The sequence below is a fragment of the Tasmannia lanceolata genome, unplaced genomic scaffold, assembly GCF_043159265.1.
Source record: "Tasmannia lanceolata isolate RefF3 unplaced genomic scaffold, GAP_Taslan_0.1 ptg000016l, whole genome shotgun sequence".
In the NCBI taxonomy this organism is placed as follows: domain Eukaryota; kingdom Viridiplantae; phylum Streptophyta; class Magnoliopsida; order Canellales; family Winteraceae; genus Tasmannia; species Tasmannia lanceolata.
Genome location: NW_027518693.1, coordinates 9,401,297 through 9,412,527, shown reverse-complemented (window position 1 = coordinate 9,412,527; position 11,231 = coordinate 9,401,297). Strand labels below are relative to the sequence as shown.

The 11,231-nt window shown below is 39.2% G+C and overlaps 2 protein-coding genes across 2 annotated transcripts; both read left to right on the top strand.

Annotated features, from left to right (window-relative positions):
* The first annotated feature begins 1,765 nt into the window (after window positions 1-1,765).
* Window positions 1,766-3,758, top strand: LOC143848929 (7-deoxyloganetin glucosyltransferase-like). The gene is made up of 2 exons (XM_077357976.1): window positions 1,766-2,368; window positions 2,672-3,758. Exons 1-2 carry the CDS (start codon window positions 1,861-1,863, stop codon window positions 3,592-3,594), a joined length of 1,431 nt encoding a protein of 476 aa, XP_077214091.1. The 5' UTR covers window positions 1,766-1,860; the 3' UTR covers window positions 3,595-3,758.
* A 2,839-nt stretch (window positions 3,759-6,597) lies between these two features.
* LOC143848342 (7-deoxyloganetin glucosyltransferase-like) lies at window positions 6,598-9,886 on the top strand. Its single transcript, XM_077357261.1, has 2 exons — window positions 6,598-7,263; window positions 8,705-9,886. Exons 1-2 carry the CDS (start codon window positions 6,723-6,725, stop codon window positions 9,655-9,657), a joined length of 1,494 nt encoding a protein of 497 aa, XP_077213376.1. The 5' UTR covers window positions 6,598-6,722; the 3' UTR covers window positions 9,658-9,886.
* Window positions 9,887-11,231: the final 1,345 nt, after the last annotated feature.

The window sequence follows — 11,231 nt, the reverse complement described above, 5'->3', positions numbered from 1 at the left end:
ACAAAGAAAAGTACATTTGATTTCTGTTTTTTAGCATCAAGATTGCATCAATGTCGGTGAAGATTCATTTTGAATTCTTTGCTATAAAATTCTAGTAGCAGTGTACTCTTTTTGCTTAACATCTGTTGCTTAATTTATTATTGATTATTTTTTTACCATCAAGCTTGATAAATGGAAAGGAAAACCTCTGAGATCTGTGTTTAGTTGGGTAGAAGAAATAAACAGAAAATAGTAAGTTATTTGTTTTTTCCCATCTCCTTCATTTGATTCTTTATTTTCTCTGTTCTCCGTTCCCGTGCAACGCACATGGGTCTGCAACTAGTGTCATCGTGTTATTGCGTCACAATAAAATAAGTGAACCTAAAATACAATGTATTAATGATCAAGTACAGTTATAGCCATCACAAGAAAATATGTTTACCTAAAACGCAATTATATAAGTTTGAACGTATACTTAAAAAAAAATAATCCATGAATGAAAATGAGATGAGAAAGACGTTTTGATTTTCTAATGTAAACGTTCAACCCTACATAGTTGCATTTTAGGTTGATTTACGAGTTGAGTTTGCAACAGATACGAATCCTCTTGGTAAGACGTGTAGGATAATGAAATTCAGAGAGAGGAGAAGGCAAATATTGAGCCAACTTGGCTTGTTTTGGTATTGGCACTTACGTCTAAAGGGGATGTTATACAATCATGATATTTCGCTTTCTTTTCTTACCTGGGACAGCCTCCTCTAGTGTATTTTTTACTACTCTTTTATACTAGAGTGGGCTGTCCCGAGTAAGGCAAGTATATCATTTCCCTTAGAAAAAAGAATGCATAAATAATGGGTTAAGTGATTGAACGTGGAAACTCTACCGTCATCAATGAAATCAAGTTGGGCGCACTCTTATTGGTCCAACAACTACTGGCAATACCAATCGTGGGCACTCTGATGGAGTAGATGCACCGTGTTATTATTATTATTTTATTATCATCCGTCACTACCATCATTATTAAATTAATGAAAATAATTTCATACATCCAAAATTGAGAAGAAGAAGAAGAAGAAGAAGAAACGTTAGATTTGATTTGAAAAGCTATTTATTTATTGGGTTGAAATGGTAGTCATCTTTTCACACTTACCGTCCTTTGACGGTCGGGCATCATATAAAAACTCTTATAAAAAAATCAAAACATTCTCAAAACGTGTGTAAAAACATTTTCCCAGTGCACCTTAACCGACATGTGTAAGGACAATCAAAAGAATTTTTGCTAACGAGTGCCCTGAGGGCATTTGTTAAGCATCATTTAATTTCTTTTGGGATCTTGGATTTACGTGTACTTTGAGGAAAAAATCTCAAAGCATGTGTAAAAGTCTAAAAGTAGGTGTAAATTCAAGTTCCCAGGGTCAATTAAATGATGCTTAGCTAGCAAAACCAACCAAAAAAAAGAGAAAAAGATCTAGAGATAATCTAATAAAATGGTTCCTAAAATAAAGCTCGTCTCTTCCTCACAAGGGTTGTGAATTGCTTAAGAAAATGTACTGTCGACATGCAAACCAAGTACAAGATACAGCTGATAAACGAATACTCCGGAAGGGGATGACCTTCGGCATAATTGATTGATGTGAAAATTTTGCGTGGAAAAGTCTAACTTTGTTTCTCTAATCGTCCAAAAAATCCTGCTTCCAAGTTAGAATCATTACTACAAGTGGTTCCATTAGTCAAATGGGTTGTTCTCCAAATGTCCTCATTCGTTATAAAAGCCCATTACTCTTCTTATCTTCGTCTATAAAACGGAGAGAAAAAGAGAAAGAGAAAGAAAAGAGAGAGAGAGAGAGAGAGAGAGAGAGAGAGAGAGAGAGAGAGAGAGAGATGGGAAGAATGGGAATTGAGAGGCCTCATGCAATTTGCATTCCATATCCTGCACAAGGCCATATAAATCCCATGCTAAAAGTAGCCAAGATCCTCCATACCAGAGGCTTCTACATAACCTTTGTCAACACAGAGTTCAATCACAAACGTCTACTTAAGTCTAGAGGCCCTGATTCTCTAAAAGGTCTCGAAGATTTTCGATTCCGAACCATAACTGATGGTCTGCCGCCATCTGATTCCGATGCCACACAAGACATTCCAGCACTATGCGATTCCACGAGTAAGAACTGCTTGGCTCCGTTTCGTAACCTTGTAACTGAGCTTAACGACACTCCTGGTGCACCTCCAATCAGCTGCATAGTTTCTGATGGGGTCATGAGTTTCACACTAGACGTCGCAGAGGAGCTTCGAATTCCTGAGGTCTTATTCTGGACGACGAGCGCTTGTGGTTTATGGGCCTATATCCACTATCGACAACTAATTGAAAGAGGCCTTACACCACTGAAAGGTAATTCTAACGGAGTTTCATATTTTAAACAACTAATTACTCCAAAAGCGGTTAGGGTTGGTGTTTTTTAGTCATTTATTCTTCCATGCTTTGAAGAATCGATCCAGATGTTTCATTTAAAGTGTCTTTACAAGATTTAAAAGTTCTGTAAATATTTCCACACCCATGATTTAACTAAGCCTTGGGATTCACATTCCTCTATTTATTTTAATATTCAACAGAAGTTCTAAACCGAGGGATTTCTATTAAGAAATAAACGGTGTCTGAGTATATATCTAAGCCTTTAACTGTGTGGTTGTACAGATGAGAGTTACTTAACGAATGGATATCTAGACACTCGTATTGACTGGATACCAGGGATGAAGGATATTCGTTTGAGAGATCTCCCAAGTTTCTTTCGGACAACTGATCCAAATGACATCATGCTCCATTTTCCACTACGGGAAGCTGAGAGAGCCTACAGAGCTTCGGCAGTCATTATCAATACGTTTGAAGACTTGGAATCTGAAGTTCTTTATGGATTGAGAGGCATGTTTCCTCGTACTTGCACCATTGGTCCTCTATCACTTCTATCAAATCAGATTTCTGATCCCCAATTGAATTCCATGGGATCAAATTTGTGGAAAGAAGATACAAAATGCATTGAATGGTTGGATACAAAAGAACCCAAATCAATCGTGTATGTTAATTTTGGTAGCATCACAGTGATGACACCTCATCAAATGACTGAATTCGCTTGGGGACTCGCTAATAGCAAGCAACCTTTCCTGTGGATCATTAGACCGGATTTAGTAAGGGGCGATTCGGCGATTTTACCTCCCGATTTTTTGAAGGAGACTAAAGGAAGGGGTCTTCTAACAAGTTGGTGTCCTCAAGAGGAAGTACTTTGTCACCCTTCAGTTGGGGTGTTTCTAACACATTGTGGGTGGAATTCTATGCTTGAAACTATAAGTGGTGGAGTGCCTGTTATTTGTTGGCCTTTTTTCGCCGAGCAACAGACGAATTGTCGGTTCGCCTGTGCCGATTGGGGGATCGGCATGGAGATTGACAATGATGTGAAGAGAGATGAAGTGGAGAGACTTGTAAGGGAATTGATGGAGGGGGAGAAAGGGAAGGAGATGAGGAACAAGGCCATGGAGTGGAAGGTAAAAGCAGAGAAAGCGACAACAAAAGGAGGGTCTTCTTACGTGAATATTGACAAGCTAGTGAGTGTACTTTCCGGTTAAGGAAAGATCAATAAATATGTTCATCTTATCATGTTTGTTTTCTTCTGTGTTTAAAACCGACGTTTGTGGCGTGTGTCATTCAATGCCAATCCGATTGCTGTATTTTATTTATATTTTTTAACGTGGAAAAAGACTATCATCATAAACGTTTGCTTGACATTGAAGATGAATGATATTTCCACTCTTTTTTTGTTGTCTCTGGGGAAATGATATTCTCACCCCATTTTCCAGCGTTTCTATTCTCTTTTGTTTGTCTTTTCCTAAAATTAGTCTCCTTTCATGTGTCTTTCTCCTGAAAATAAGGGGCTCTTTAATGTGCTGCATGTTAAATGAAAACGAAATATTCTAAGAAATGAAGGCCATCAACAAAACGTCTTTTTAAGTATCCTATTTCTGATTACGCTCACTGGTCCGCCTCTGCATGTATCCTATTTCTGATTGGAAAAGTTTCCTAATTGTTAAGAAGGAAACTTTACAAGTACATCTTATACCATACTTAGCATGTTTACATTACAAAATATTATCACAATAAAAAAAGGGCAATGATATTTTCACTCCCCCAACAGTACGCATTCGCTCCCCTTTTAAAAATATATACCTATTGTTTATCAAAATAAATGCTAAAAAAGAAACATTTTTTTCCTTTTCAGAACAGATAACCCATTTGTTTACACATAAGAGCTATTGCATGGTGTCGGCAAAAAAATATATATATATATAGTAGGAAAAACTACAGATGGGGACCGTGAGGTTTACCTATACGTATTATATTGTGTCACCTCTACGTTGATCACTTCTATGTGGTGGCAATGCTCCAAATGTCTGCTAAGTGACAACCATAGCCCTATTATTTGTGAAGATTTTTCAACCCCTTCCAGGCAAGAACCACCCTCATCTACATAATAAAGAAGTGAACAAAACATTGTTTTTTCAACCAAAGGGGACTGTCAGGGCGTGAAACACCTATCCGCTCGCATAATAAAGAAGTGAAAAATGGCTAAAAATCTTGAGAGGCAAGATTGAGATGGGGGTAGGGCGGGTGGGAGTAGGAGAAAGATTTGAGAGGCATAAAAATCAAGAAAAAAGTTGATCCTATTTTCAGTACTAGAGTTTCTTTTTTCCTAATTTTTAGCCACTTCTCATCACTTGGAGACATTAGTTTCCTGATTTTTAGGCACTTCACTTGCCCTACTGCTCTCTCACCACATGCCCTTCCAAAAGGGGATTTGTTTCGAAAATAAGGACAAAAGTGGAACTGACCCACGATTTGTTCAATTCCACAGTTTTTTTTTTTTTTTTTTTGCATTTTGTAGGGATAAGATCGAGCTTACTTGTCTTTTGCGCATGTGCCATAACAATTGTAATTCGGGTTGAACCTGTTGGGTTCAGGTTGAGCATGTCCCAAGTTGACCCCTATTTAACATGCTCTATTTTGCAAGCATGATTTGAAGTAACATCATATTCCATGACTCAGGAGTATTTTGGTCATCTTCACCAGATATAGGGGTATTTGGGAGATTTTCGACGATGCAGGAGTATTCCGGTCATTTTTTACCTGATACGATGTACTTTGATCATTTTTATGTCACGAGGGTATTTTAGTCATTTTCCATGACTCAGGGTATTTTAGTTACTTTATCCTATATGGGAGCATTTTGAACATTTTTATGGCATAAGGGTATTTTAGTCATTTTCCATGACTAAGGGTTATTGTGGTCATTTCACCTGATCTAGGGGTATTTCGGTCATTTCCATGATGTAGGGGCATTTTGGTGATTTTACCAGATACAACATCTTTTGATCTTTTTTCTATGTCATGGGGGTATTTTAGTTATTTTCCGTGACTTGGGGGTATTCTAGTCATTTTTACTTTGTATGAAGGTGTGGAGAATTTAACCGGGTAGAACTCACCCCTAAAAGCTAGCTGTTAGAGGGAGGGTGCACATTCCCTTATAACCCAACCCCATCCACTTCACTTATCCGAAGTGGGAGTATTTGCTTTTGCGTGGAGCCCCAAGAGAAGGTATTTTGATCATTTTTATGTCATAAGGTATTTTATTCATTTTCTATGACTCAGGAGTATTTTGGTCATTTTCACCCGATATAGGGGTATTTCGGTCATTTCCCATGATGCGGAAGTATTCTGGTCAGTTTTATCCGATACGGCATATTTTGATCATATTTTATGTAATGAGGGTAATTTAGTCATTTTCCATGACTCCGAGTATTTTAATTATTTATCCCATATGGGGTATTTTGATCATTTTTTATGTTGTAAGGGTATTTTAGTCATTTTCCATGACTAAGGAGTATTTTGATAACTTCTTCGACTTCCACTCAATGTGACTTGGATGTGTAGCTTCTAATTACTACCTCCATTAGTGTATGCCATTTCGCCTCTTCCACGGTAAATAGATGGCAACACATAAACAATTTACGAAGAAAGTTGCTTATATTTTGATTATTAGAACACCCTTAAGATTTGCACCAAGGGTAAATGAATATTTTACCCCTTTACCCCTATTTACCCCCACTTTACGAAGAGTTATTGCATGGTATCGACCAAAAAAAAGTAGTAGGAAAAACTTGAAGTGGGGTTTACCAATAGTTTTTGGGCGATGATAAATTCGCACCCCTTTAAAGGAGGGTATGCGACAGACTTTAACGCTTTTTAATGCTTACAGTGGTGCGAATTATTCTAGAGGGAGTGCGAATTTATCATTGCCCTAGTTATTATTGGGAAATGATAAATGCCCCCTTTTTATTACTCGGGACACCAGCTGCACTTTATCTGTGACTGCAAAAGGCTAGCGGACATCATGTGCAATGGATTTAAGGGACCTGATTGCCATAGTTCAATGCAACTGGGTGTCCCAAGTAATGAAAAGGGGCGCATTTATCATCTCCCTTATTATATTGTCTCAACTTTCATGGCGTGGTCTAATGGTTACTAATAAACTAGATGCTCACGTGTGAAACACCAATTGCGCCAAATAAAGAGGAGAAAAAAATTGCAGAAGCGATTCGTGCACCTGGAAGTAGTCGTCTTAATTAAAAAAAATTGGTAACGGGCGCTCTACGCTTGTTTTTATAATATTCTTTGCAGTCCTCTTCCTCTATAAAGCCCAATGCTCATAGCCCCATTCCACAAACACACAGAGATGGGGTCTGTTGGAGTGGAGAAGCCTCATGTGGTGCTGATACCTTATCCAGCACAAGGCCATATCAACCCTAGTCTAAAACTTGCTAAGCTCCTTCATTTTAGAGGCTTCTACATCACCTTCATCAACACTGAGTTCAACCACCAACGTTTACTTAGGTCTAGAGGGCCTGATTCTCTTAAGGGGTTGGATGATTTCCGGTTCGAGACCATACCCGATGGTCTACCGCCGTCGGATCGCAACGCGACCCAAGATATCCCTGCTCTCTGTGATTCAGTAAGAAAAAATTGCTTGGTCCCCTTTCGCAACCTCATAACTAAGCTCAACAACACAACAAATGTACCTCCAGTGACCTGCATAATTTCGGACGGGGTGATGAGCTTCACCCTAGACGCGGCTGATGAGCTTCAAATTCCTGAATTTTTATTCTGGACAACAAGCGCTTGTGGATACCTTGCCTATCTCCATTATGCTGAGCTCATCAAAAGAGGACTTACACCATTCAAAGGTAACTTTAATGAAGTTTCTTCTTCATTTGATTTGTTAAACAATTTTACGGGTGCAACACAGGCCCTGTTGCATAAGAATGAGAACGACCCTAACTCAACCTAAGGTAGTGTATTAACTCAACCCTAACCCGACCCTCGGGTTGAGAGGGTCAACCCTAACCCAACTTGTCTAACCCGATTTTCTAAATTGGGTTGGTTGAGTTAGGGTGGGTCGAAGACAAAAATAAAAAAATGGGATTTCTGAAAAGAAGTCTCTTAGGACTTATTTGGAAAAATAGTCTTCCACTTTTATAATCTACGAAGACAGACACCACATTTGCTTGCATTTTACAAATCTAGTAGAGTCATTATTTTGTGACAGAATTGCTCACGACATTTATTAGATCGAGATTTATTGTAATAGTTGTTGGAAAAAATTTGTTGAGGGTACTGTTGATGATAGAAAACAGAAACTTGTTGCTTCAAGGCGTGATATCACTTTCCTTAAGACAAGATTCGCCCCCACTAGTAGTGTGCAAAGGGGATCCGCGAATTGCCTCCAAGATACAATGAAGCCTAGTAGGGAAGCCCTACTAATGTTTGATGACGCGTAGCACTAGCAGAATCAAACCCGAAATGCCCTTCCGAAATTTTAAGTCTTAGAGAAATCTCTAGATTCTGTTTCTGCAGAAAAACAGTATCTAGAACAGTAAACAAAAGAAAAACAGTATGTAGAAATACTTGGGGATTTTTGTAGGAGTGTAGAAGAGAGTTTAAAGTCTGTCAGAATTGCCAATTCGATTTCTGTGTGAAATGACCGAATTCTGCACATTTTATAGACCACCTGGTGTCTTTTCAGTGTGAAAAAACACCTCTACAGGGCACCTTTCCAGAATGTTTGAAATCTAACCGTTAGATCGCACCCATTGATATTGAACGGTCCTGATCGATCCTAGATGTGACTGTTGGTTTGAGTAAAACCTCTCTTCAGTCATCGTTAGATCAACCATCTATGGTGTGGATCGCACCCCCTTGGCACTTGACCGTTGGGGGTACGTGCGAAGTGCAAAGTGCGCCTAAAAAAGCGCCATTATGCGCCCTATAGCCCATTGCCCACGTCCCATGCGCGCGTGCGAACGGTGCGTTGCACCGTCCCGCGGGTCCAACTATGGGTTCAACCCAATGTGCAATCAAACAAGTAATAGAAAAGGGTAGTGCTTTATAAGCTTTTCTCTTTCTTTTCTCTCATCCGGTACGGGACTATCTTTTCAACTACACTTCTACATCCTTTTGTAAAAGCAAATTTTTTCAAGAAAACATTTTCTTTTTCCCAAACGCTTTTGATAAAACATTTTCCAAAACATTAATACATGATTTTGAAAATCCAAAATCACTAACAATAGTAATGTAGTTTTTATCTCTTAAAATAAAGGTAACGTAGTTTGTATGTGTGGTGCACAGATGAGAGCTACTTCACGAATGGATATCTCAACACTAGTATTGATTGGATACCGGGAATGAAGGACATTCGATTAAGGGATCTCCCATCTTTTATTAGAACCACGGATCCAAACGACATCATGCTCGATTTTTTGCACAAAGAATCCCGAAGAAGTTGTCGAGCATCAGGGATCATTTTAAATACATCTGATAACTTGGAACATAATGTTCTAAATGTACTCTCAAGCATGCTTCCCCCAATTTACACTGTAGGCCCTCTTTCAATTTTATGTAATGAGATATCAGATAGCCGATTGAAGCTAATTGGATCAAATTTGTGGAAAGAAGAGAAGGAATGCATTGAGTGGTTGAATACAAAAGAGCCCAAATCAGTGGTTTATGTGAATTTTGGGAGCATTACAGTTATGAGCCCTGAACAATTGAGAGAGTTTGCTTGGGGACTTGCAAATAGCAAGCATACGTTCTTGTGGATAACTAGACCTGATATTGTGATGGGTGATTCTCCAATCTTGCCACTAGAATTTGTAAATGAGACTAAAGAAAGGGGTTTGCTTGCAAGTTGGTGCCCACAAGAGGAAGTGCTCTCTCACCCTTCTATAGGAGTATTTCTAACACATGCTGGTTGGAATTCTACGCTAGAAAGTATAGGTGGTGGAGTGCCTGTTATATGTTGGCCTTTTTTCGCCGAACAACAGACGAATTGTCGATTTGCGTGCACTGAATGGGAGATTGGTATGGAAATAGACAATAATGTTAAGAGAGAGGAAGTTGAGGGACTTGTTAGGGAATTGATGGAAGGAGAGAAGGGAAAGGAGATGAAGAACAAGGTCATGGAATGGAAGGAGGGTGCCAACAAGGCTACAGAACGAGGAGGATCTTCTTGGCTGAATGTGGAGAAGCTAGTAAAAGAGATTGTAAGGAAAAAAAGGACAATAAGTATCATGGAGAAATGATAATTGCACCCCTTTTATTGTCTTATTTTGCTTATTAAGTCGTTTGAGTAAATCTTCAAACGTCTGAATAACCCATCAAAAAGACACAAAGTCGTTTGAATAAATCTTTGTTTTTTCTTAAAGCGGAAAGGAACTTTGTACTTATCACGCTGTCACTTGTATTTTATTTAGGGAAAATGACCAAATGAAAGGACTTTCTACTGACTATGACATATGAAGAGGGGAGACTTGGAAATAACCAATCTATAGTGATAGTGACCGGTTTGTAAGGGTTTAGGACAAAAATACCCTCATTTTTAAAATACCGTCACCTCTCTCTCTCTCTCTCATGGGATGATCCCAACCATCAATTAGAAGGTCACAATTCCTCTCTCTTTCTCTCTCATGGGATGATCCCAACAGTCCATTAGAGGGCTCTCTCTCTCTCTCTCTCTCGTGGGATGATCCCAACCGTCCATTAGAGGGCCCCAATGCCCCCCTCTCTCTCATGGGATGATCCCAACCGTCCATTAAAGGGCCACAATGCCCCCCTCTCTCTCATGGGATGATCCCAACCGTCTATTAGAGGGTCACAATTCCTCTCTCTTTCTCTCTCATAGGATGATCCCAACAGTCCATTAGAGGGCCACAATGCCCCCCCCTCTCTCTCTCTCTCTCTCTCTCTCTCTCTCTCTCTCGTGGGATGATCCCAACCGTCCATTAGAGGGAGGGCCCCAATGCCCCCCTCTCTCTCATGGGATGATCCCAACCGTCCATTAAAGGGCCACAATGCCCCCCTCTCTCTCATGGGATGATCCCAACCGTCTATTAGAGGGTCACAATGCCCCTCTCTCTCATGGGATTATCCCAACCGTCCATTAGAGGGCCACAATGCCCTCTTTCTCTCATGGGATGATCCCAACCGTCCATTAGAGGGTCACAATGCCCCTCAGGTTCGTGCACCTCTCTCCGGTATTCTCTTATTCTGAGTGAACCTCCTCTCACAGGTTGGTAGTCTCTCCCTTTCAGTTGTTTAAACCCCTAATTTTTTTTAGAAATCTATGGTTTAAAGCCTTAAAGTTTGGTTTAAACCCCTAATTTTTCCCAAATTTTTCACAGATTATTGGTTTAAACCTCCAAGTTTGGTTTAGAAATTTAGTTTAAAAAACCCTATATTTTCCCAAATTAGTTGAGAAAACCGTATATTTTGAAAAATCAGTTTAGAAAACTCTATAATTTTCCCAAATCAGTTTAGACTCAAACCAATAAGTTAGGGTTGGTACTCTCTCTCTTTCAGTTTGGAAAATCAGCAACTAAAACCCTAATTTTTTTTTAGAAATCTATGGTTTAAAGCCCTAAAGTTTGGTTATGTTTTTTAGAAATATATGGTTTAAAGTCGTAAAGTTTTGTTTGAACCCCTAATTTCTTAGAATTGTATGGTTTAGAGCCCTAAAGTTTGGTTTAAACCCCTAATTGCTTCCAATTTTTTCACAATTTTTTTTCGACCTACAATTACGGGCAACTTCTTCCCGCCGATGTATTCAAATGATACCGCATCCTTTACAAAGCCGTCGACGTGTAAGATAAAAGAAGCT

What these genes read in the sequence shown, in the direction of transcription:
- LOC143848929 (XM_077357976.1), top strand. Translation starts at nt 1,861, where the DNA reads ATGGGAAGAATGGGAATTGAGAGGCCTCATGCAATTTGCATTCCATAT. An exon ending in AGGCCTTACACCACTGAAAG is followed by an intron (nt 2,369 to 2,671) that starts GTAATTCTAACG and finishes GTGGTTGTACAG; the next exon opens with ATGAGAGTTACTTAACGAAT.
- LOC143848342 (XM_077357261.1), top strand. Translation starts at nt 6,723, where the DNA reads ATGCTCATAGCCCCATTCCACAAACACACAGAGATGGGGTCTGTTGGA. An exon ending in AGGACTTACACCATTCAAAG is followed by an intron (nt 7,264 to 8,704) that starts GTAACTTTAATG and finishes TGTGGTGCACAG; the next exon opens with ATGAGAGCTACTTCACGAAT.